The following is a 27,336-nucleotide window of genomic DNA, read 5'->3' on the forward strand; positions in this document are numbered from 1 at the left end:
TCTTGGCTAGGATTTAGTTGAGAATTTTTAATGAATGCTCTTGCTTTAAGCTGTCCCTTGCTTGAAAGCATTTATTGCACACTTGCTGGACTACGTAAAGCTTGCACACATTGACTTGGGAGCGCAGCMTCGTACCTGGTCTAATGTGGCCATGTGGTTGCAAGACCCAAGCTGTTTGGTTAAGTGAATGAGCAGAGAGCCTTCACCTCCTTGTTTTCAGTTGGGARAATGTGCTGCTGAGGRGACCTCAGCTGCGCTCGGCAGGTGCTTTACCCTGTGCTCCTGGCTGGTAAACCTCTCCTGGAGAGCTGCAGCCTTCGGAAGGAGCACTCGGAGGCAAGGTAGAAGCTACTATTCTAACCTCTGTTCTTGTTGCAAATTCTAATACTTCAATTCTTTTCTGCATACAGAAAACTAAGCAAGCCAGTGCTGTTCCTGAAGGACAAACTGAAATGCTTTCTTTCCAAGGACTTAATTTGTATTCTAGTGTATCCTTATGAAGCCTGACTGAAGCAATTATAGGACTGAAAGCTTGAAACACCTAAGCACAATGTTTCAGTTCCCCCTTAATAGGCCATTTCTTACCATAGTACTTTCTGTTATACAGTTATTTACTGCTCCTATAGTTGCTTGGCATTTTATACTTGCAGGGTATGACTCACTTAAGAATTGATGCCATTGCTTGGTTTTGAAGATCAAGAGAGTTCAAATGTGTTAAAAATTATTGGGCACTTAGAGGATTTGTCCTCAGCGTTTTCTACCTTCAAAGATTGCAKACTGACAACTTAGATGCTCTAAGTTCTTGAGTGTGTCTGCTGAGTACAGCAGAGCTTTAGACTTACAGTCTTTACTAACCTTTTTCATTGTCTGCAAAAGTTTATGTTAAAGTGTTTGTTAAAGCAAGTGCTTTGTTTCTGCCTGGCTGTTTTCCAGTATTCTCAAATGTCTTTAACTTGCCTTCAGAATCTGCTCCGTGATGTGTGATTTTTATTTATTTATTTTAACTTTTAAGGCAATAGTATCATTGGCTTCTAGTGAGGCTCCACTAGTGAACATACTCTGAGAGTCCAGCACCACGAATGAAGGCATTTGCGGTAGTGTTGGTGTTTGCTCTCACTTAAGATACATTGGAGACTAATGTCTAGCCCCGGTTTAACCTCCTTGTTACTTTAGTTGCCCCTGTACAAGGTGAGCACTCTGTCACCTTAAATTCTGTGAATATAGTTTTTGTTCTGCATATAGAAATTAAAACCTAGAGCTATTTCTTTTCTTCACTTGGAATTCAGAAACAGCTTCATTTCCTCCCCCTTTTCACTTTGGTCTAGTTTTGAATATGTACCCCTATTTATATATTATCTTCTGCTATAATTGAACAGTTGTGATCCATCTTCATCCTCTCTTTTCTGCAATATATCATGATAATACCTGGTGGTTCTGCCTCCAGTAACTTCTTTAGATTCTGAACACTGGCTTAGTTTATTCCACTCTTAGTATGGGGAATAGTCCCTGCAGTACATGTACATAGATTAAAGGAGTCAAATTATCCTGTTATGCTGTTCTCCAAAACTGGAACTTAGAGGGAAAGCTATAGAACAAACTAGAATTTTAAAAACAAGTGCTATGAGCAGGTATGGAGCCTGAAGAAAAAGGGTTTATTTTGAACCTTACCTCCCAAGCTAAAGCAGTCGGTTGGGAAGTGATTTGCGCAAGTAGGCAGTGGTGTGCAAGTATGGTAACTGCTCTTTGACTCTTTATATTCTCAGCCATCATTTCACACTGCCACTGTCATCTGAAATAATCCATTTTCATTTGTGATAACTGCATTTTAACTTTCGTTTTGAATTACACATGCTTCGTGTGAGAGGARGAAGCTTTCTGAGTTTAATGCTTCTTATCTCCTTCCACTTCCTCAGAAATCAGTGTTTGTCTTTCCAGTAATGAGGAAAAGGTTTGTGATTGTATTTCATAGTCTTATTTTTATCTAGTGCCAATGGTTTTGTCTCTTCCTCTTGAGGAAAATGGGAGGAAGCCTCAGGCAGCTTTTATGCATCTTTTATGTTACKAATGCTTTTTTTCCTTTTTTTAAAAGTTTTCTATTTGCAAACAGCTGAGATTTTTTTTTCTGTATGCTTTCCTTTTGTATGAAGCGTCTTTCAATCTTTTAGTACTATTTGGAAGAGCTATTCTCTATAATAATTTCTAGGATGCTTTTGGCAGAGTTATAAAATGCAACGGAATTTCTGCATTTCATCTTCAAATTATGTCTTTTATACTGTTGTGCACTTTACAAAAATGTGATGTTTTATTCAGCGGTAAGGCATTCATTTGCCTATAAAGAGAAGAGCAATAACATTAGACTGCTTGTCTAATTTTAGAATAGTAGCGTGTTAAGAGTGAGGGATGTTTTAAATCCCATTAATTCATAAGGTATTTAAATAGTTACATGTGAGAGAGATGACTTTTTATTTTAAAAGTAACTTCATATGGAGTAAGGAGTTTATTTTTTGTTGTGAAGTTGATAGTGAAGGATGAAACTTAACCCCCTTTCTTGGAAATGTGGCTTTCAGAAGCCGGACAGTTCTGCATCTTGTGCATAAATAGCTGTGGCTTCAGAGTTTGGTTAGTGGCTTCTTTACAACTTGGGGCTTCTCTTTTTACCATATGCTGAAGCATGGTCACCATCGAGAGGCATCTGTTTTTAATGGAGAAAAATCAGAATAATTTCAGTAGGTAGTATTAGAGTCTTGCATCTGACTAGATGTGTTACAAAYACTATACCATTAGAAAGTAACATACTAAAATTTTACCCTATGATGTAATTTTAACCTTTTAATGCCTTAAGGTGAAGCAGTTGAATAGAATGGCTACCTCAGAGCTGAAATAATGTAAAAAAAATATATAAAATTCCTATCTTTCAGAGTTATTGAACAACTTGGTGGCAAACAACTAGTAATGAACCACATGCATCATGAAGACCAGCARGTTCGTTACAATGCGCTACTGGCTGTGCAGAAGCTCATGGTTCACAACTGGTACGTGAAGTTGATTTCGTGTGTGCTGTTAACACTAAAAACAAGGTATAGAGGCAGATTTTCATAAGAAATCAACATTATAATATTGCAGTTATTTAAGAAGTGATAGAGCAATGTGATTCTGATATAAGGCCTCAATGTGTTTTCTGCTTGATTTTTGTTTTAGTTCAATTGAGTAGCTTGACTTTACAGGGTTGATTGGAATGCGAAGTAATTTAGTTCACTCCAAATATATTCCTAAATACTGAGCTGTTCAGGTCAGTTGTATCAGCTGTAATTCAGGCTCCCAAAACTACAGAGCCTTCAAAATGTTAAGGATCTGTGTAGGTGTTTTTTAACAAACTACTGATTCCTTCATCTGAGATTGACCTAGTTGTGTTACAGGAGTTGACAAACAGTTACAATGTTTTAATTAGCAATTATTTCACCAGCTGGTCATTTTTGCATATGTTTTTCTTACTGTTCTAATGCTTATCCCCACTGTATGCTGGTATTTTCATTCTGCCATTTTAACAAATCTAAGTGCAAACATTTTTCCTGTGCGCATGAACTAGCAGGAGCTCCTGGGCAGGTTGGTTAGATAAAGTTGAAAATGACTCATCTCTCATGAGCTGCTGAAAAACAGTGTTTGAAGAGAGATTTTTCTTTTCACTGTTTGTCTACTAGTTCTCTAAAAGCTCAAAGAAATCCTGAAGGCCTGGAGTGCTCTGCTGTAGAATTGACGTTGGATTGTACTAGAAGTATCTAGAAGAAGCACTGAAGGCCTGAAACCATGAAACATTTTGGTGTTCATGTAATAACTTCGTTTAATTTGGCAAATTAAACAGGAAGGCATAAAACATGGGGAGCTGATTAGGAATTCTGCATCTSATGCTAATAATAACCAAAGCTCATGTATTTCCAATCTTGGCACTGCCTTTGTGAGAGGTGAAATGCTGCARTGCAGTGGAGCATCTCAACACAGGTGTATTGCAATACAAACATCTATTTTTAAACCTAAATTTAAAAAGCTGTTCCAAGGATCTTGTGTTTTGAAGCACCTAAAATGYGTAGTTATTTTCTGCTTCTGATGCATTTTTTTAAGGCTGAGCACTGATGCTAACAGTGTGAAGGTGGTAGCACAGTAAGGGTTTTTTATTTTTCCAACAAAATAGACTGAACTACTGGAGTAGACAGAATATTGAGGGTGACTAGACCTGGTTTTACTGCAGAAGTTGCCTTGTAGGAAAGGGCTTTAAGGTCTGCAGGTATGTCTGTAACCTATTTTGGGGCAGGTTTGTGTATTGCACCAAGCTGAGAAACCAGGTAGAGTTATGTCCCTTTGCTCACTTTGGGCTGTTCTGGTACATTTGAAACATGCCGAATGTTATAAATGGGCTGCAGCAAAATGAAGATGGCAGTGTGGAGAGGTTAGTTAATTCATTTTCTGCAGAAGTGTGGAGTAGATCTTATTTCATGTGTGTTCCGGTGGCTTGCAAATATGGTAAATCTAAGTCTTTCACCTTTTACAGCACCGTCTCATTAGCAATAAGAGCTCTGCTGGGCCTCTAACCTGGCTTTTCTCATCTTCATCTTCAGCACAATATTAAGAACACAGAACCGCAAGTTTGGGATAATCATCCTTCTTATGGGATAAACATTTCTGGCCTTGGCTCTTCATGGTTTGTGAATATTTAGAGTTGAGAATGAGAGTGTGATTACAATAAATGCCTCTACAGAGGAGTGTAAATAAAAGGGTTCTGTTTAAGACAGTGCCATCTTTAGATTTATGTTGCTTTCTCAGCAGGGAATATGATGTTGATTTCCTGGAGCAAGGCTCTGGAAACAGTTGGAGCCATGATTATGAAGGAGTGAGTTCCTTAGAGTCACATAGCTGGGACTAACACTTAGCCCATAGGTAGGAAGCTAAATGTGCCGTTGAGTAGATCAGGATTTTGATATCTACCAGTAGCTCCTTATTTCATAGCTTGTGTGGGGAGAAGAGTATGAAAAAAAAAAGACAAGTTCACCACTGGCTCCACAGTGCTATAGGGGTCACTTTAGCTTAGTCTTGTGATAATGTGGATTACTGGGCAACTTCCTCTAAGGTTTTGGTCCTCTTGCTTTTGAGGTGGGGAATTTTTTTTTGCCCTTGGTTACTATGTGTTCCCAGTTCGTTTGAGGCAGTTTTATTTTCTTTTTCATTCAGTTTAATTGGGACGATACAGCTCTGCGTAATGGTCTGTGGTAGGTGCAGGACTGAGCAAGTCTGGCCCTTCCTAGGTTTGGAGGTCAGAAGGATAAGAGAGTGAAGGCTGCCCTGCCAGGGTGACACTTCATGTTGTGCTGTAACTATGTCAGGGGAGAAAGGAAGGACTTCTGGTGCTTAGTCAAATGTCCTGCCAAACCGCTTGCCTATCGAAGAAGGAGAGGGAAATGAATGAGGGAGTGTCATGGACCAAGGGAAGTGGCATTTGCTTCAAACACAGCTGTGTCATTTAGACTGATGATAACTCAACATGATGACAATTAAATTCAAAGTAATTTGAATGGCTCACTACAGGCTGCTCAGCTGCCTTGTCCTTAGGGGATTTTAAGTCAGGGATAAATGGGGGGGAAAATCAAACTGTCAGGCATTCTGTTAATGGCGAAAGGAACTTGGCGAAMGCAGTAACTGCTGCCAGGTTTTCAGAAGAAGTAAGTTCAGGTGAAATATTTCTGTTAAAATTGCATGTCAAATGATCATGCATTTGATGAAGTGGATGGGGAAGTTACTGCTTAATGYCTTTAAGTGGTAGGTTATCTCATGCTTTAACGTCACTTAGCAACTTTGTATTAACCCTGGCACTCAATGCTGAAGATAAAAGCCTGTTACGGGTAGACTGGGACTTGGGCAAAAAAAAAACGTTGTACAGGCTGGTGGTGGTGTGTGGRGGGGTGGTTGTGGTTTTTTTTTTCCTCCTTCTCCTCTCCTCCTTTCATACTCTGTGCTTTAGCTTGTGCTTTAGCTGTCTACTCGAAACATGATCTTACTGCATTTCTTTGCTGGTATACAGAGGGAATACTAAAATGGACAAGTTGGGTATTAGGATTGGATGTCTATGTAGGTTTTTGGGACCCAACCTTGTTGGCTGGAACAATGTTCTTATGCTGAAGACTTGAAAAACATCATGTCATGAACTTCAAAAATGCAAGCATATATGTAATTTTAAGATAGCCAGATATGTTCACCTTTAAAGGYAGGTACACAAAGGTACACGAAAATTCCTTTTGTGTACTTGATGGCAGAAAATTTTGCTGTACTTCAGGGATGAAATTACAGCACTGAAAGCACCTGAAGATAAAAGCCCAGGTTCTCTTTCTGGACAAAGGAGAGAGGCAGACAGTTTTTCAAGGCATTGCAGAGCAATTTGTGTACCTGAAGCTGAGCAGTGTGAATAATCCTGTCTTTAAATATGTGTGAGCCTATAACCTAGTGGCTTATTTCTAGACACAGTAATTGCAGCCTCCTATTACTTGACTAAAAACTAGATGAAGAGCTGGGTGAGCAACATTCTAGTTGTTGTATATTTAAAGTGCAATTTATTTATCACCTTACTGCTCATGCAGAACACTGCATTAGTTTGCACCACTCCGCGCTAGTCCTGTAGCCAGGCTAGCCCAGRGGAGCGTGCCCACAACCCATGCAGTGAGTGCTCTCCTCTCTGTCGCTCAAGAGTCTGAGGGAGCAGAGGGGCAGAAAARTGAGAATTATTGTGATATCCAGGCTATGTTCTGCTCTGTTGGGCTGCAGGGAGTTTCCTGGTCCCATCCCACCTGTGCAGCTGGTTTATAACACCCGGCTGTGTGTGGTAGCCCTGCAGAGGGCAAGACGGACGACTGGCAAATCATGTCAATGTGGGTGCAGTTATTGTGGCAGCAGAGTAGCTGTGGCTCACCAGATAGATGCCAGTTAGCTTGTGGCGTGCAGAGACAGATCACATGGTTGGTTTTTTCTTTGTGTTTTTTGCTCATTGTAATGTATAAGGAACTAATTTTTTCAAATAAATATTCTGACTGTGCATTTTTAAAATAATTCATTCATGTTGTTTCAAATAATAGGTAAAATRTTGTCCCATGACAGTTTCACTTCTGGTTAGTTTAATTCTAAAGCTTTGATACCATGATAAAAGTCAGTTAAAATTCAGTTAGACAGAAATCTGTACAGAGTAATTGAGAATGGCTGACAAACTTGAAACTCTAAAATTTGAAAGCATTTGTTTCACCATTCATTATGGCAAGCAAATCTTCTGTTAAATATCAAGTTAACTTGCACTGTAACACTATATATTGGCCATATCCTCTGAGGGCCTGGAGTCCCATGGCAACTTTATTTTCCTTTAGAACCAGCCTTCCAATTTCACATTTGAAAAGCAGGCAACTTCAGATCATGTTTATATTTRGATGCAGTAATTATTTTAATATAGTTCTGACAAAGGAAACAATTCTGCCTCTTAAGCTCAGTCTATTAAAGCATGCTAGAACAATTCTAAGTTCAAGTATTTTTAGATAACTACAAAGTAATAAAATAGATTCAAGATGTAAAATATTAGTAGAAGAATGAGGACACGCATGAACAGAAGACTCCCTTCCTTTCTACAGTGCCAGTGCTGTTCCCTTCCCTCCCCAAAGGCATGAATGTCAGTGCATTTATCTCTATCCTTTTGTTCCTTAAAGGACAGGTATCCAACTATATGGGAAACTGCAGCATACCCTGCCAAAAGCAACATTCCTAATAAACAGCAAAAAACTTCAGTCCTTTTAGCACTAAACCTGCAGAAACTAGTTGGATGCACCTTTAAAATTACCAGTCAATCTTGGGTTATCTATAATAATAACCTTTTGGTGAATCTGAAATCCAGCTTAAGAATTACATTCATTTGTGTATTGTGCCAGTTCCCAACACAGTTCTGCTACTTCCTTACCCCATAGTCAGTGAATTTGGTGGCTTACATGTTGGCTCAATTCCTTGTTCCTTTCCTAAATGACCTTTGAGTATTTGTTGCTATTATCATAGTACTCAAGCATACCTGGGCCTGAGAGAGACTGATGGGGATGGAGATTTTTTATATATATATATATATTATTATATTATATTATTATATTATATTATTATTAATATATATATATTAATATATTATATATATTAAAATCATAACTGAATAAAGCAACAAATAAGAATAAGCATTAGGGATGTCCTTAAATGCTTTCAATACTCTTTAAATACAGGTTTTCTTAAGTTTGGAGAAAAAGAAAATTGTTAGTGCAGAAGAAATCTCACCTGTTTTTCCTAATATGTATCCAAATATTAATTTGCAAATGACAGTGACTAAACGCAGTCCAGCCATGTGSTTAGGCACTGTGTAACAGAGTAGCTCATGTCCTGCTGCCAGAAAGACCAGAGGTGAGAAGTCTTATTGATCAGTTTTAATTGAGAAATGAAGGGATAAATACGAAGCCATGTATCAAGCTTTTGTACAGTTTTAACTTTTGTACAGCCTCTAGGTAATGTTATGCTGACTGACTGTTTCATGTTTGAATCCAGTTAACTGTAAATGCAAGCTTGCCTGGATCCACTTCACGGGCTTTTTAATAAAAGTGGTTTTATGTAGAAGGAGGACACGAAGATGCTAAGATAGACCTTTATAAAGGCCTCTGTGTGCCAGTTTAAGGAGAACAGGTAAAGTAGAACATTTTATTTCAAAGAGGTAAACTTGCACATTTTACATCTAGGTAATTAATGCTGGGAGTTGGGTTGCCTTCATCTTCTGGGTTAAACAGTTTCCAGTGGTGATTCAGAGCTAGGTAGTGCTACCAGGAACTGTTGTGAGATTCGCTGATAAATAACTGAGTCTGTGTAGAGCTCACCTGTGCAGTTCCAGGTGGGGAATCGCTGTGCATCCAAGTGCATCGCTGTGTTATGTGGGAAGGTGCAGAGTTTTCCAGGGGCTTTGTGATGTGAGGGAGCACTATGAAGCCTTGTGGTGGCTTCCCTTGCCTTTCTAGAGAGCAGTTAAGGACTAAAGCATTGTGGTCACTACTGCTGGATGACTGTCTTGCAGAATTTTATTTCCCCACATTCCTCTAAAATAAAAGAAAAAATACCTTTACTTAGTGCCTGGACAGCTGGTGTACTGAGAAAATATTTGCTCTTTCTAACTGACTTGAAGTATTATATACRATAATATAATACCTAGCAGAAAGTCCAGTGTATTGTTTTAGCTTGTGTTTTGTCATCAAGGATAGTATTTTGCTCTTCTTTCATAGCTCTGTACCTAAATTTTGTACATTCTGCATGTTCTAAAAGAAACTCTTAAGATTGAGTATGGAAAAGCAATGGAAAAGTAGGCCCTAAAAGTCAAATTGATCAAGTGGTAGCCGGGTGTGTTTTGTTTTTCTCTGTCCACAGCATGAGCTGATCAGGCACGTGTGAATCTCTGCTACTACCAGGCACCCATGTGTGTTTTAATCACTTGCCTCTGAGCTGGCTTATGTTTAGCCACAAACTTGATCTGCTTGCAAAAGACTGACCAGGATGCTTGTGTTACAGTAAAGCAGGTATCCTTCTGTGCTTATGGAGGAAGGAAAAACAAAGCATCTCYTTACAGTAGAAGTGAGTTCAGTTTGGGGGTTTATAGCTTCTCATTATAAAAATYCTGTGTTATCTCATTGCTTTGCAAGGTTATCTCGTTGCTTTGCAAGGTAGATCAGTGCTTCTGATCTGTCAGAGGCTTCTCTTGAATCTTTCGTGAAATGGATTTTTTTAATCCTTCCTTCATGCTACATGCTGTTCMAGTGCAGTGTGCTGAATCCTCGAAACCAGGCTAAATCTGTGGGCCAAACAGTAATTCTAAAGTTCRAGGATCTAGTATATAACCAAGTAAACTGGATATCTTAAACTCACCTGATATGTATTAGCATATGAACACCTCAGCCCATCATCTTTGAAGCCAGTTTACAKTGCTCTCCTTAATCTTCTGATGTGATTGGAATATCAACCTGTGAAAATACTCTTGAACTGCATTGGCCATTTCGTGTGTCCTAGAGCAGGGTGAGAACAGGGCTGCTGAGCTGTTTATTCTTGTAGGGTGAATTGGAAGGTGGCAAGGAGAGGTGACGGGACACCTTATGGGACAGCTTTGCGTGGAAGCTTTATACTGAGAAGCTGTATAAATGATTCATAGCAGTCTTTTCACTCTCTAGAACTTAGTTCTGGGTTAACAAATAATACCCCATTTAGAAATGATACTGAAACTAGCTGCTGCTTGTAAATGCCAATAGGACAAGGGCTTTTGCCATCTTGAGGCCCTTGGAGGCTAAAGAAGGGAAAGGAGAATACAGCATTTGTCCCTCAGGGTTGCAGCATGGCAGCTGAGAGCAGTGARTACCCCATGTCCCCTCTGTAGGTGGAAGGGGTAATAATTTCTCCTTGACTCTGAGTGACCCCCTCACACCTTCAAATGAATGTCTGAAATCAAGGTACTGCTTCTTGTATGTACTTGGAAGCTCAATGTCTCTTAAGGTGCTAAACATTTACAAACCATCCTACAGCGCTGCCTTTGAGATGGAAATATTGAACTAGGGCTGGATTTTAGTAAGCCTTAAGCATGGTTCAGAAACAACTTGTCACGTAGTAATTACTGTGTTTGGGATAGCTCTATTATTCTTTCCTCCTCTTGAGTAGCTGCATATGAAACACACACTGAAAATGGTTCGTGTGCTTTAACAATAACTGTTCCAGTCTTGTGATCCAGTAAATGGAGCAGAGATGTGCGGCAAGTATCACCTGCTTTCGAGACTTGATGTGAGAGAAGGAATACTAGGATTAACACAAGCATATATGCCTGGACCAAAGGAAAAATCCYGTTGAGGGAGTAAAAAGGGAACTTGGTGAGTTCAAAACTCCTTCCCTTGTAGATGGTTCTGCTTATGGATGGTTGTCAAGTTTGGTTTACTTACAATAATAGCTTTGATTCTCAGAAAACTGACAGAGACCAGAGCAGGAGGGTTCGACTGGATGGTCTCTAAAGGTCCCTTCCAACCTCAACCATTCTGTGATTCTTTCCTTGGCATCAAGAGCCTCCGCTTGAAGGCTGGTAAACTAGCAATTATTAATTGAGTAGCATTTGAGTGCGGTTTATCTTTCTCCTAACATTTTGGTAGTTGCAAGGAGGTGCTAAATCGCAACATATGTTCAGCTTGCAAATTTCAGGAGCTATTTTCATAGCTAGTAGAGGTTGAACTTGGCAAAATTTCTATGAAGTAGAATCTTTGAGCATTTTTTTTATACCGAGAAAAATGCTGTCGGGTGGTTATGATATCGCTGAACTTTATTCTGCCGTAGAAATTACAAAGTGTAGGGAATAGCTGTTCAACAGGACATTAAACTGAAAGCCAATTATGCTTGAAATGTGCAGTAAGAAATAATTATATCTTTTGGTGAAGGATTTTAATAAATGAAGGTGCCTGTTYGTGAAGTTTTTAAAACTTGATTATGAATGTCACTTCTGAACTGCTTCTAGTGTTTAAACAGTGTCGGAGCTTGTAGCATCCATCTACTGAGAAAAACAGATGCCAAGTGTGCCATAAGCAAGTGGAAAAACTCTTGCATTTCAGGTGCTTAAACATCTGCTTCAGCTGACACAGTAGTATAATTATTAAAGTTTATTTTCTGTAATATGTACCCARTCAGCTATTAAGTCCTTCATTTTTCTTTGGCTTAGTGAAGCACTGAGCTCCTTGAATTTCACAGGAGACAGTGGAATATGGGAACAGAAGAATTGTGCAGTGCGTTTTTCTTAGAACTTAAACATTGTTGCCTGAGGTTGGTTCATCTTGGATGCTCAGAATTTGGTGCATTTCCAACTTTGAAAGGACAGATATAAATTAAACATGATTCAATAAATTAAAAAAAAAATCTGAAGAAAACACTTTAGAGAAAAATCTTGGTATTCAGTGGGCCTGGCTTGATAGTTCTTGAGTCAGTATCTCTTTAGTTGGAGAAGGACTTTGCTGGCCTGAGGGTTAAGCTGCCTSTATGTCCATCTGCATTACTATGTTCATGAAGCTGGGAAGAGATCCTTTAAATGCTTTGCACCAGCCTCTCCTGGGTGCATTCAGCAAGAAAAGCCCGGGGACCTCTGTGTTCGGTAGGTGTTCTGTGACGCTGGCCACGACTTCCTGATGCTACCGGGGGCTACATTTTTTTTTTTCTAGATGTTTTTTCTGTTCATGTTCAACTAGTAGCTCATTTTCAGAGGATTATGTGWTGGGATCCTAAAGTTTAGATACTTTCCCATTTGCTCCAGTTGATTGTTGAATATCAATACTCAGTATTCGAGGGATCAGGTTTAAAGACTAATATTTTTCTTCTTTYTCTGCATCATACTTCCTGTCACCATCCTATTCCCCATCTTCCAGCACGTTCCTCGATCTAACTTTTTTCTTGTATTTCAGGGAATACCTTGGAAAGCAGTTGCAGTCAGAACAACCTCAAACAGCCACTGCACGGAGCTAAATACTTCAACCAGAGCATCACAGTTCATTCTTTATGCTTACAACTGGAATATGTTTGTCTTTAATGTCAAAAAAATACTTTAGTCACAACTGCTAGTACTGTGTAAACTTTCCAGCTCTCCTCCAGTGTTGTTGGCTTAGTAAAATTTGTTTGTTGTCTGATGACTATGCCTATTAGATTCCTGCTGTATTCAGAATATATGAGTAAATATGACTATTGCTTTTGTTTATGTATTTATTCTCATAATAAAATGTTAAGAGATATTAATTCCAAATCACAACTAGTCTACAAAATTGTTGTTTTAATGTGTTAGTAGTGTTGACATTCCCTCTGCGCCACACAAAATGAAGGCAGACGGGAATTAAATTTCTTTTCAAGTCTTCACATAAACTAATGAAGTTTGGACCTGCTCTTCTGTAGGAAATATAATAGCCTGAGGAGATTTTGATGATCAGTGTTGAAATATCTACCASGTCTCAAAACAATGTTAATATTGTAAATAAATGTAAAGGGGCGGGAGGGGGCTCTTCTCCTCTTAGGGAATACATTTTAAAAAAAAAATAAAAAATAAAAGTAGAGGAGAAAAATGGTGAACACTACTCTGGAAAGGGTGGTAAAGTTAAGATGTAGTGGAATTCTGACMTCCCTGTTAAGACTCTTGATTATAGCCAAACTGTGTGGTGGTGTGTGGCTTTTTTTGTTTGTTTGGTAATGCGTGGTAGCTTTTGAACCTTGAAATTAGTAGGGTTTTGTTGACTGCTGGAAGTACTTGTAAAGGCTAGTGCGGTGGTGCCSTTCTATAACATATGTTTCGCTCACATTGCTCCAGCTTGTTTGGCTATTAGATTTTTTTTTTCTGCATTTCATGGCATCTGATGCTAAAGAAAATCTTTGATATGTAAGTACTAAGACTACTCCRGCATCTCATGGTTACTGCAGACAAGGCTGCCTACCATTATCGTGTTTCCAGCCARACCATCTCCCTCTGTTAGCACAAAGTTACCGCAGCGCCCGTCTCCTCATTGCCTCATCTGCCACCTGCATCAAGAAGTCACCTGCAATGTTCTGCAGAAATCTCCTGGACTCTCCCTAGCTCTGTGGCCATCCCAGCAGACAACAGGTTGCTTGAGGTTCCCCCATCAAGACCAGGGCCTGTGCTGATGAGGCTCCTTGCAGCTGCTAGTAGGAGGCTTCATCCACATCCCCTTCCTGGTCAGGTGGCCTGTAGTAAACACCCACCACAGTGTCACCCTTGTTGGCCTGCCCTTTAATCCTCACCTCCCAAGGCTCTCGATTCCTGCTTTATCCTCTTCAGAGGATGCCATCCCCAGAGGCAGAGCTCCATGCATTCCAGTTACTCTGTCACGTATAGAGCAACTCCACCAGCTCGCCTCCCTRGTCTCCATTCTAAAAGTCAGAAAGGCATCCATGGTCATGTTCCAGTTGTGAGGGCAGGCCAGCCGTGAGAGCTGTCCCATGTGGCCCTGAAATTGCACACACCTCTCYGTTTCCCCCTGTTTTTTCCCCATGCTGCATGTGTTTACATAAAGACGTGTGAGTTGGACTCCCAATGTGCCCCTCTTTGTAGCTGGAGAGGCGCTAACTAGACTGTGTGGGCCTTCAGTAGCTCTCTGGTTTTGCTATGTTCCTCTCCAGGCTCTGGGCATCCTTTGCTGGCTCAGATGTTAAGCTGGAGTGAAGAAGCCTTTTCTGTCAGGTTCAGATGACTAAATCATAGCTACAATTTGTGAAAGTGCCAGTGTAGGGGTCACAGCTAATCACTTGATTACTRTATACTGCTTGATATACAAACTCAGGGAAAGATGCCTTGAATGGTAATTAAAAAGCTKAAAAAATACACTTTGACATATAAAGCTGAATAACTTTTAGAAGTGTTCTTATTTCTTCTAAATTTTGGCAGTGTTGCAACTTTTTTTTTTTTTTTTTTGCTAGAAGATCACAGAATAATTTAATCTCAAAACATTTACAGAAGTTAATAATCACTTTGAATTTGACTTGCCCAAYTAGCACACTTGAAGTGAGCCATTCCACTCCTATGCAAATGTATGGGTACAAGTGCATCATTTTACTTGGAAAATGCCCTAAATTCTGGCTTAGATACTTCATAAGGAATTAGTTCTGTTAATTTAGTTAATTTAGTTAATTTTCTGTTTTTTCATTCTATTTTGTATATGCACAAAATGATTGTAGCTGTTCTGAGTAAGGCTGTGTGAGGAGATTGAAGGTGAAGGAAATGGATATTTGAGCCCATCCCTTTGCAGCCTCATCAGCATCATTTGACAATTAAGATACTGAAATCCATCTTGGACATTTTCAATTTATGAGTTCTGCCTACAAAGAAATTCTTGGTATGCAGTGCACAAAGTCTATGTTCTGTTACATTTCTGAATATCACTCCTTTGTTGCTATTCCAGCTTTTAATGTCAACTAATTCCGTCAATATTATACCCTAATATTTTTCAGAACTGGTATAACTTTCCAATTTAATTTGCATCATGGTGCTATGTGAAATGGGTAATGGATGAGACTTAGAAAAAGAGTAAAAAATAGTGTTTTTTTTCTATTGATAATATAAAACTCGTTTTGCATCCTCTATCTCATTGCATCTTACTACCTTTTTCCTTGTGTTCCTTCAAATTTTTATTTTGCCTTTAGAAAAAGTATTTTTATCCTGCTGAAAACAAGCTAGTAAGCCTGTTTATAGTTTGTATTTCCTTTTTCCACACTAACTAAGTTTTAATAATTATTGTGCTGATTAATTTTCTCTGATAAATTAAGAATGGGTAATTCTCGCACTTCCACTCCAAGAAAATATATAAAGCTCTCTAGGTTTTTGCTTCAATGCAAGTTTTTGTTTCCTTACCTTGATTTTTTATTAGTTCCCCTTAATAGCTTTCACATCTTGTGGTGGAGTTGAGCCTTTTCTTCAAAGCTTTGAATGCAGTCCAGGAACTAGATGCTGTAACTTTTTTGTAACAACCAGTTAGTCCTATGCCTCTGTGCCTTTTGTGGAAATCAAAGGAATTCTCTGAAAGATTGCTGAAATCTTCTTTCAGTGGTGGTTGGCATCTAATCCACTATAGTTATTGCTAATTTTAAGACTCTCACACTACTTAGAGGAGTAGTAGTAGATTATTTCTTGAGCTAGTGAGATCCTTTTCATTTYCTATTCTGCATCCTGTAATGTTCCTGTTGAACAGTGTGACTGAGGATTTCCTTTTCTCCAAGTTTACATTGTGTGGGGATGAACCTTTGATTTTTGTCCTGCTTTTTAAGGTCATCTGTCTTTATGTAATTTTTTTTTTGATCACACACCTTTTCTAGCCATCTATCTTTTCTTTGTCTCATCTTCACTTGGCAGAAATACTGCCTTCACCCTCCTCAGGTCATATTCTTTTTACTGGTCACTTAATGATCCTTCCTTTCAACTACTTTTAAACTTCTAATTAATCTGTAAATACTGAGATAGCCCTCATTTCCAGTTGCAACTTTAATCACCAATCATGAATTTATTAAGGTGATATGTTATGCCAAAAGTCTTGATCATGTGCTTGTACTAAACCATTTAGCAGGACTTTTACATATGTTCACCTTGAATGGGTTGTCTTTTATGCTGACTCCATCGCTCTCACTATCCATTCTCTTTTCCTTTTTTTGCCTTGAAGACTGAGAAATGCTCATTCCTTGTCTTGGAAAGTATCTTGCAAGTTTGTTTAATCCTTTTTTTTTTTTTTTTTTCCTAGATGGATAAAACAATGATAGAATAATGATAGTTTCTTTGATAGAATTAAAAAAAACACTTGGACTTTCTAAATTTGCCTTTTGAGCAGAAGGAGACACTTTTTGTTCCGCAGTAGGAAATGGGACACATCTGTCATATGTCAAGTTAATGTAGTTTAAATTTTGGCTGTTATATTGATGAACTGTTGTAGACACATGTTACTGAACATTATTTAAAGAGATAAAGATGCCAATTCATAGTACGAGTATTCCTAAATCATAAGATATAATAAATAAAAACGTAATCAGTAATTTTTTAATATACCCCTCTCTAACTCCTGTCCTGAGGTGTCTGGAGAAAGGAAATGATGATTCTGAAAAGGATGGTTCTGAAGACCCTTTTCATGTCATAGAAGTTTTATTGCATTTCCTGTGGTCATATTTCACAAGGTTCATGCTCTGCAGTAGCAACACCATGGTGCTTAAGATTGACTTGTGTGCCCTGAATTACATATCCTCAATTAAATAATATATGTTACATTTAAAACAAATTCATAAAATAAAATAATTTAAAAATACAATGGTAACTATCTCATCAGCATACGTATTTCAGTGGATCAATAGCAGCAAAGCGCATCATTTCTGGAGAAACGTTCTAAAATTGATTGCAGTGTGGGCAGATGCTGCTAATGACTTAGGCAAAAGCAAACTAACTGCTCAATCTACTCCTCCCTCTGCTCAGTAATTCAATAGGTATTTTACTTCGAAAGTCCTTGGTGCACCATCTGTAGCTCTTTGCTTCTACTTGGTGCCCAATACACATTCCATAGGTAATAAATGAGGAGATTTGCCATGTAAGTGGATGACTAAAGAGAACAACTAATGGAGGTTGATTTACCAAGCCTCCCTTCTCTTTTCACCAAACAGTATTGCCTTGCACGAGCTGTAAAGAATTTATATAAATGGCTTTTTTACCTCTTAATACAAAGTCAATGGACATTTTCCTCAKTTAAAAAAAAATCACAACCTTAGTAATATATGTTCAGACATCATTACAGTGTTCCTGTAACAGCTGTTTCACTTATATGTGTCTTTAAGATTTAAAGACACATATAAAGACACATTTAAAGATATTTTAATAAATAGGCTGGCTCCTAGTGAAGAAAACCTGGCTCTTCCCAGTTCTCTTTGCTACTTTCTGGGCAAGTACCACAGGGGCAGGAGAGGGTGAATGGCTTACTCTAATTCTACTTTATTATTGGAAATTTGTTGTCTTCACTAACTGGTAACTACAGCTTGCCTTTTCTTTTTTTTTTTTTTTTTTTTTTTTCTTTTGCCATCACTATAGGAACATGTGCTCTTACTGAAGTACAAGCATTGGGCAATATCCAGGCATGCGACAAGCTGCAGAAGCTTCAGCCATGTCTTAACCATTGCCTATGCATAGGGTTCCAACTTTATGGCTTGCTAACGCACTTTTGAGAGAGGCAAGAAATAAAGGGCAATAAGTTTGATGTGGACATGATTATGGGGGTCAATGGACACAACTGTCCACCACAAAGTGCCCCGGTRTGCCAGCAGTGCTGGCTGGACAGGGTGCTTCAGCATCTTGCTGCTCCTCCTCACTGTTGGAGGTGCTGTGCTCCCAGCTTGAGTGGACGTCATGGTGCTGCTTGATGCCCCGAGCCCAGAGAGCAGCAGGAAGTCATCAACAAAGGGTCCAAACAGCCAGCTGTGCCTTGCAGTGAGGACCACGTCCCTCCTGGAGAGCCCACTTCCCTCTTCAGTAGTGTACTCGGAGCCTGCTGTGGCTGGGCCATCTCCTTCCTGCCTTAGCTGCTGCYGCATGTGTCACTGTGTTGCCAACTCTCTGGTCACTGCTCCAACTCTGGATGCTCGAGGGCACTTCAGCTGTGCTTGCACCCYTTCCCTGAAGCTGACACAGGAGTGGGCTGCCTGTGGCAGAGGTGGAGGAGTCTGGCTRTTGGGCAGCCCTGTGGCAGGAGAAGCCCTCTGAGTCCCCTCAGGGGTGGAGCTGGGGGGCAGCGGTTGCTGACAGAGAGGGTGTGGGGCACRCATGATGGTTGGTGGGGCACCTTGTGTCCTGATGCTGCTGATCCCCACAGCCAGCAGTGTGGGCCCCTTGGAGAGATGCCCCGCAGCAAGTACCCCGGGTGCAGCACCCTTGTTCCTGGCAGAGAGCAGGGAAGGCTATTTGGGCAATCCAGCAGCTTGGTGCCTGATGGTGTTTATGTCTCAGTCATGTATCCCCGTGATGAGATGGAGCTCTCCATGCCCACGTGGTGTGGCCCAAACTCTGGCAGGCAGAGTGCTTGTGCAAAAATTCAAATTTGGTGGGGTATGGTAAGGTTCCCATGGCAAAAAAAAATGCATAGGAGAAGCTGTCCAGGCAAATGCAGGAGCCCATGTGTCATCCATACAATGGTGTCTTCAGTGGGAGAGAGTTAGCAGCCCCATCACGTGTCCTTGATGACATTCCGGAACCCCMTTTGAGGGTGATTCTAAGAAGCTACAGTTCCTTGAGGTCATACAGGCACTGGAAGAGGTTGSGTGGGCTGACATTTCCGAAGGCTGGTGGCAGAAGGAGCTCTTGGGCACGCAATCATTGCCTAGGAGGAAGGGGTAAGGCTTTTTCTGCTCTAGGCAACAGTGCAGGTAGTGCAGTACATCACTGAGACACTGTCTCCCCTGCCCCTGCTGGACAGCCTGTCACCCCTGCCCCTGCTGGACAGCGGGATGGCTGTGAGGAGGTTCATCACCTCCAAGTAGTATCCTGACTCCATGATATATATTGTCCCAGGCAGCCAGAGCCAAGGCCTCCACAGCCACCAACGACAAGCCCACACATCAGCAGCAGGAGCACTGAAGGCCTGTAGACTCCCCTTGTGCAATGAGTAGAAGTCCCCCAAAAGTCATTTGCCCTGCTAGAAAGAAGGTGAAATCCTGTGGAAGGAGGTGCTTACTTTGTGAAGAGAGAAGTTCCTAGTTGTGGAGCTYGGTGCTGAAGTTTCACCTGTGGGCCTAAAACCAATGGAGAGTCCTTGGAAAGAGGCAAAATGATACATTTGCTCCTTTTTTTTTTGTCTGGTATGACAAGAACAGGAGCCCACAGGAATTGGCTGTGGTTAACTCCAGCTCACCTAGGATGTGGCTTGAATTTGCTTTGGCCTCTTCGATATCTTTTGTTTTTTTTTTTTATGTCCTGGCCTTCTTGCATAAGAGAAAAAAACATTTTCATCTAGAATAGTTGGAAAATCAAAGGGGAATGGAAGGTGTTAATAAGGAAGGAAGAGAAAAACAAAATGGGAGACAGAAGAGCAAAGAGGAAGAACAATAAAGGAACGAAGAGTGAAAAGAGGAGAAAAGAAGAGTTTAAAAAGGGGAACTGAAAAGGAGAGGATAGCATTCCCTTGCCTGGGGACACCATGCTGCCTTAGGAGTGCTTGCAGAGCTGCTCAGTTAGTCGATAACTTAAGCTTTAATTCCTATATTGGTATGCTGCATTTCTGTTCATCTTTCTAGGGGAGACTTTTGCCTTCTGGCGAACGTGGCAGTCTTATATCTAAATTAAAAAATAATTCTTAATTAAACTGTCTACAGTTTTGTATATGCTTTTGTAGAGGAGAAAAACAGCTTTTCTAAAAGCTATGGTAGTTCATAATTATTTTGTGTCAGACTCTTTTGTTTTGACTTGTTTTTCATGGTCTGAACTACCCTTCAAGAGGACAATACACTTACATTCTCTTGTCTTTGAATTTGTGTTATTCTCTTGCATCCAAACATTTATGTGGGCACCTGCGTCAATTTTCACTAAGCATCCTTAATAATCTGAGTATTGTTCATTATTGCATTATTTCAGTTCTGCTTTACTTTTGCCACCTTGAAGTTAACAGAGAAAATCACTTTTGTTGTGTCATTTTTTTCCCCATTCTTTTTTCTTTTGAACAGTTCCCGTCTTTCTTGTGCAACTTCTGTGATGTCCTGTTAACATCCCATAATAACTTACTTTCACCAGTACTTGTGAAATACTTTCACCAACACTTACACCAATACTCATTTCATAATTTATTTGGTATATACCAATTTGAGGATATGTCAGGAAACTATGTAGCATTAAATAGGCCTTGAATCTGAGATGATTCTGTGCTACCATATTTGAACTTACTAATCATATGTTCCTTGTAGTCATTGCCCATGGCTTCCTATATCATCCCATTTCACATCACTGTTATAGCTGTGGAGCATTATTTGTGTTCTTTCTATCCTCTTCTCCCTCACTTGTTCATTCTATTTAATCTTCACTGACCAGCGTTTCAAAACGTGAGCCAAAAAAACTTAATTCCTAACTGCTGCAGATGAACACCATCTGTGTTCCTGATGAGGATAAAGCTCTAAGGCTTTAGAAGATTACTGAATATAAGTGTAGATTTTTTTTTAATTGTGCTTGCAAAGAGAATGAAGGGTTTTGATTTCTGTCTCCTGGAGCTAAGGACAGATTGACTATTGCTTATACGTGCAAGACTTATTTTTCCCCTGAAATTCAGGACTTGTTTCTTTTCTTCTTTTTTGCTATACATGTAGCTGCAATAGGAGTTGTCCTCCCCCTGAGCTTGATTGCAATTAAATATTTCTAAAGTTTAAAGGGCTGACTGTTAAAGCAGTATGATTTCTTTTTCTTTCAACACATTCAGGCCATGAGCTCTCACTGATTTGTTTTCCTAATTAGATTTATTAAATATTATAATATTGGTAACTACTCTGAGCTCTCCTTTCTCCTTTTCTTCTGAACGTTCATCAACTCTCCTTTATGCCTACAGAAAAGGAGATAATTGAGAACGGTAGAAGTAATGATGCCTTTGTGAAACTCCAAGAAAATGGATGGTTCTCAGGATCGTTCCCAAGAATTGATAGTTCCCAGTCTGAAATCATAGTCACCATCTGTGGAGGCCTTTAATTAATTTCCAGCTTCAAGGGCATAGTGGAACTTGTGTTGGAGACCATCTCTTCATGTGTCGCTCTGTGTCTGATATTAACAAGAAAGATGTAGAGGTGCTGGAGCATGTCCAAAAGAAGGGCAATGAAGCTGGTGAGGGGGCCAGAGCACCAGTCTTAGGAGGAGCAATGAGGGAGCTGGAGTTACATAGTCTGGAGAAGATGAGGCTCAAAGGTGACCTTATTGCTCTCTACAACTGCCTGAAAGGAGGTTGTAGTGAGGTGGGAGTTGATTTCTTCTCCAAAATAACTACTGAAAATAGAGCAAGAGGAAATGGCCTCAAGTTGCACCAGAGGAGGTTCAGGTTAGAAATCAGGAAAAAGATTGGCATGGAAAAAGTAGTCAAGCTCTGGAAGAGACTGCCCAGCGAAGTAGTGGAGTCACTGTCCTTGGCAATGTTCAAGAAACGTGTAGATGAGGCCCTTAGGGAGATGGTTTAGCAAGCATGGTAGTGATGGCTTTACCTTTGGACTCAATGATCTTGAATGTCTTTTCCAATTATAATGATTCTAGGATTGTATGAAGTCAGTATTTCAAATTAATCAGATATTTGACCATGAATATTCACAGTCTGACTGGTGAGTCTAATTGCTATTTTGAGGCTTGCAGATCATGATTTTTTCTATTTAAAATGAGGTTCCTAAATAGCCTGAACACTTCTCAGAGGTAATGGGAACTATTAAGTACMATAAATAGAAAGAAGATTAAATCCAACCAGGTGAACTTCATTTCATTTGCTATGACAATATAAGCTAATCCACTTAACACCTAAACAGGACATGATTCTCATGCAAACAGAGGACAGCTGATTTGTTGTCGTCTTTGCTGTAAAATTACATCCACTTGGGTAGAAGCAGTATTGAGTGCTACCATATTTAAACTCAGAGAATTATTGGACATATTGAGGTTACGTTTGCCCATAAAATGCCAACAAGCAGACTGTGATTTATTTTTTTTTTTAATTTATATGACAATTTTCTATTGAGGACTGTGATTCTGTGATTGTCTGTGTTGCTTTTGGCAGGAAAGTTATGTGATTAACTGATAACATGAGTTTGAGCATTGATGAGCTGCTGTGATTAGGTAAGTACAAACTATCATTTTTATTTCTTGACTAGAGGAAAACAGCTTTGTAATTGGAAAATAACTGGAGGTCCAAGTAGGGAAGATAGATTTGACTCTTGGGGAGTAACAGTAAATGAAGTGGGACAGGAAACTCATCTTGACCTAAGCTGTATTAAAATGTCACTCCTAGAACCAGTGGATTATTTTTTTTTCTCTAAGTACAGATGTGAAATTAAATCTTCTTTTAGTGGTTATTTATACTACAATAGTTTCTCCCTGTCCCAGTGAGGCTGTTGCCCTTTGTGCTCGGCACTCTGTACATTAACAATATCTTGTTTGTCTGAAATAGGGCCTATCATCCCACACATGCTCCATTAGCCACAGAGCCTTGGTGGCTTAAAGGCTGAACACTATTATTTATAATTTGAGTATGTGCAGGGGGTTATTTTCTTGCTCTGGTAAGCAGACATTAAGGGATGTGATTACATTCAAGATAAAGTAGTTTATTATGTGCCCTCCTTCTTTATATATATATATAAAATACAGCATGTGCTGAATTACCGTTCCAAAAGCTATGACAAATGATGGTTGGTTGAACTAGCTTAGTAAGAAGAYGGAAATCACTATCAGGAGGGAAAAATACTCCTTTTGATAAGTTTTGGTTATTGCACATTTTTCCTTGTGCGTAGCTGGCAGCTGGCTTGGCTTCTTGTAGGAAGAGGCGCCAGCTCTGCAACTGTTCTGATAACAAGATGACAATAATCTGCAACAGAAATCCGTAATGTGCTTTGCTGCAAATCTGCAAACCATTTTCACCTTTTAGGTTAACAAATGGAAGCTTTTCCTTGTCCTGGGATTTCTGTTTGATTAAGATTCAAGTCCTAACAGGAGATTCAAACAATTGCCTTATTTTTGGGGGGAATCTTAACAAATGAGGCAAATCCAGCAGCGGGACATAGAAGAGGCCACAACTGTCAAATAGGCCTCTATAAAGCTACAAACCAAGAGGGGAGATCTTAAGCCTTTTAACTGACTGTGTGCTGTGTTATCTTAGCATTTCAGTTACATCTTTGATCCGAGAATCTCTTATGTTATGATTCTGAGCTGCAGTTAGGGAGTAAAGGTCCTGTCAGAGTTCTGCTGACTTTRCTATGCTGGGTTTATCTTGTACCTTTTGCAGCTTAGAAAGGGAATAACAACTAGCTCTCCGAGCTACAGGGTTTCTACAGCATCTTAAGTCTTTCTAAAATGGTTTTCTAAAATGAGGTATTGCAACAGTGCTCCCATTAGGTTAACCGATAAGTTAGAGAAGAATTAAAATCTATGCAAATAGCAGGGTTTTTTTTCAATAACTGAACTACCCGAAACAAGACAGACATATAAAAATTAACATCAGAAGCAGAAATGAATCCTTTGCACGTATCTTCCCTGGTGGCTTCATTTGCACTTCTCCCTTATGAGGTACAATGTAATGTATAAATATAAATATAAATATAAATATAAATATAAATATAAATATAAATATAAATATAAATATAAATATAAATATAAATATAAATATAAATATAAATATTATTATTACTCCTCATATATGGGAGGAGAGGAAGTGGCAACATGTAGCCCGAGGGCAATTGAAAAGGACCTCAGGGAACAGGGATGGATGATCAGGAACTCAGATGTGAAAGTCGTCTTCTCCTCCATTCTCCCTGGTGCTGACAACAAAAGAGAAAAGTGTCAGGATACAGTCTGTTACCATGTGGCTCCATGGCTGGTGTCATCACCACAACTTTGGACCTTTTGGCAACAGGAAGCCTTGCCTGGCAGTAGGCCTGCTGCCAKCAGATGGGATGCATCTTTTCCAAAGAGGGAAGAGGGTCCTTGATCATGAGCTTCTGGGGTTCATTGTTATACATTAAAACTAGATTCAGCAGATGATAGGGKTATAATCAGGGATGCTGGCAATATGGTACGAGATGAGGTACCGTCCCACTCATGCCAGCTTAACACCTGAGCCAGCAAAGGATGCTCAGAACCTAGAGAGGGAACAGAGCAAAACAGGAGAGCTACTAAAGGCCCACACAGTCAAGTTAGAGCCTCCACATCTAGAAATAACAATGGGAGCAATTACTGAGACATGGTGGGATGGTTCTCATGATTGGAACGTGGCCACGGATGGCTTTGTGCCTTTTAGGAAGGAGACCAGGGAGGCGAGCTGGTGGAGTTGCTCTATACGTGACAGAGTAACTGGAATGCATGGAGCTCTGCCTCTGGGGATGGCGTCCTCTGAAGAGGATAAAGCAGGAATCGGGAGCCGTGGGGGTGAGGATTTAAGGGCAGGCCAACAAGGGTGACACTGTGGTGGGTGTTTACTACAGGCCACCTGACCAGGAAGGGGAAGTGGATGAAGCCTCCTACTAGCAGCTGCAAGTGGCCTCATCAGCACAGGSCCTGGTCTTGATGGGGGAACCTCAAGCACCCTGTTGTCTGCTGGGATGGCCACACAGCTAGGGACAGTCCAGGAGAGGCTTTTGATGCCTTTTCCCAGAGAAGCTCATGAAGAGATCATGAAGTGTGAGTTAGGTGAGTGGGAAGTGGGATGGATTAAGAACTGATTGGATGACAGAGCTGAGAGGGTTGAGATAAATGGTATGGAGTCCAGTTGGAGGCCGGTGGCCAGTGGTGTCCCCCAGGGGTCAGTACTGGGTTCAGTGCTGTTCAACATCTTCATCAGTGCCTTGGATGAGGGCACAGAGTGCACCCTGAGCAAGTTTGCAGATGATACAAAATTATATGGAATGGCTGACACTCCGGATGGCTGTGCTGCTATTCAGAGGGACCTGGAGACCTGCTCCCCATCATCAAAAGGTTATGGAGAGCACGGGAGGTGCCGGGGGACTGCAAAAGAAGYCAACATCAGTTTTCAAAAGGGCAAGAGAGAGAAGCTGGGCAACGACAGGCCRGTCATCCTCACCTCTGTCCATGGAAAGGTGATGGAGCAGTTCATCCTAGAGAGCATCTCTAGGCATGTGAAAGAGAMGGAGGTGATCAGGAGTAGTCAGCATGGATTCACCGAAGGAAAGTCATTTCTGACAAACCTAATAGCCTTCTATGATGGGATGACTGGCCAGCTGGACTAGGGGAGAGCTGTGGATGTTGTCTGCCTTGACTTCAGCAAGGCTTTCGACACCGTCTCCCATAATATCCTCATAGGAAAGCTCTGGGAGAGTGGACTGGACAGATGGACAGTGAGGTGGATCGAGGGCTGGCTGGATGGCAGAGCTCAGAGGGTGGTGATAAATGGGTCCGAGTCCAGTTGGAGGCCTGTGGCCAGTGGTGTCCCCCAGGGGTCAGTACTGGGCCCGGTGCTGTTCAGCTTGTTCATCAATGACCTGGACGAGGGCATGGAGGGCACAAAACTCACCTGGATGCCACCTAGTGCCCCGTGCTCCAGGTGTCCTTACTGGAGCAGCGGGGTTGAACTAGATGATTTCTAGAGGTCCCTTTCAACTCAAGCATTCTGTGATAATCTGCTCAGACATGAGGTACTAGGAGCAGCTTTTTTGTTTCTTTAGCTTAGAGTTATGCGCTCTGTGTCTTCAGTGATACAGAAAACAACTAAAAGGTGAAGTGAATGGTTTTACATCGTATCTGAGAAATTTTTCCATTTCTATTCAGCTCGTCTCAAATATCTGTGTCTGGTTTTCTGTTCTGGAGGAGAAAGTTTAAGTTCTTCCATTTATTCACTCCCCTATTAAAATCTATATCCTATTCATTAAAAAAAAATTCATATAGCTTTTTATAGAAGGAAGTTTGCTCTGTATAATGCCAAATCTACTGTTATAGAAAATATTTATTTCAAGTGATTTGTTATTTGTTGGGTTTTCAATGCTTTTGAAAAGTGTGTTTTTAAGATCACTTATTATTAAAAATGAGTACTGTAAAGCTTTAAATTCTGTGTTTTGTGAGGTTTGACTGAAATAAGAGGAGAAAGTAGATCAGCTGTTGGGAAGAACATTCATTCTGGTGTAAGAGTAGGCTTTTTAAGGTTCCCTTAGAGCATACACAGGCAGGAGGCTGAACTCAAAGGTCCCCAGAATGCTCCAAACAAGGAGAAGCAGCAGAAAGCTAGTGTCAAGGTGAGATAACAATCAAATTCAATGTTTTCAAAATTTGCAGTCACAAAATTTCTCATGTTTATGCTTTCCATGGACTCTAAATTATATGCAAATGAGAGAGAATGGAAAGTATGTAATCTCATTCATGAGGTCAAGTCAGAAAAAACATCTATGGCATTAGAGCTCTAGTACTTCAAAGGAGAGCTTAGAAATGCCTGCTGGGCTCTTCGTCATAAYTGTGTTAGGAGAGAGTTCAGCTTAACAAGACCCGTAGGCTTTTAAAACTATGAAATGAATATTTGTGATTGAGTAACTGCCAATTACTTCAAACCTGAAAAKAGGATATTTTAGTAAAAATGAATAAAAAAAGAATAGGAAAATTGTGTTTTAAAGGGATTTCAGATTTCCCTGTTCAGTAATACATCAGTAGTTCATAAGCCTTTGTGATGTGAAATAAATAATGTAAAAATTGGAGCATGATTTTTTTTGTTTGATGGGTAGATAGCAAGTAAAATGTCTTCAGGATCTTTTTTTATGGATAGTAGCACCAAAATCTTGTGTATGGTCAATTGATCTTAAAATAATATCAATTTATTTGGGCAATTTAGTTATAGACTGTTTGGAATATTCTAAAAAKGGTAGTGCTGTAGCACCTACTGTTGTTGAGCCTTGTTCTAGACTTCTGTGGATAAAACTTCAAGGAATATAAAATATTAATCAGATCTAAATCACAATTAGATATTCATGTGCACACACTGTGGAGAATATCTACTGTAGCATGATAAATCATAGAATCATAGAATGCCGAAGGTTGGAAGGGACCTCAGAGGTCAT

At 40.0% G+C, this 27,336-nt stretch overlaps 1 protein-coding gene across 1 annotated transcript in view; it reads left to right on the forward strand.

Annotated features, from left to right (window-relative positions):
• The window catches only part of ATP6V1H (ATPase H+ transporting V1 subunit H), a 37,422-nt gene extending 24,630 nt beyond the window's left edge, over positions 1–12,792 (forward strand). The window contains exons 13-14 of the mRNA XM_026050078.1: positions 2,919–3,032; positions 12,507–12,792. Of these exons, the coding sequence (XP_025905863.1) occupies positions 2,919–3,032; positions 12,507–12,567 (175 nt within the window). The 3' untranslated portion in view covers positions 12,568–12,792. The remainder of the gene's footprint in view (positions 1–2,918; positions 3,033–12,506) is intronic.
• The last annotated feature ends 14,544 nt before the right edge of the window (positions 12,793–27,336 follow it).

The sequence above is a fragment of the Nothoprocta perdicaria genome, unplaced genomic scaffold, assembly GCF_003342845.1.
Source record: "Nothoprocta perdicaria isolate Ctin4 unplaced genomic scaffold, notPer1 scaffold_65, whole genome shotgun sequence".
Lineage (NCBI taxonomy): Eukaryota > Metazoa > Chordata > Aves > Tinamiformes > Tinamidae > Nothoprocta > Nothoprocta perdicaria.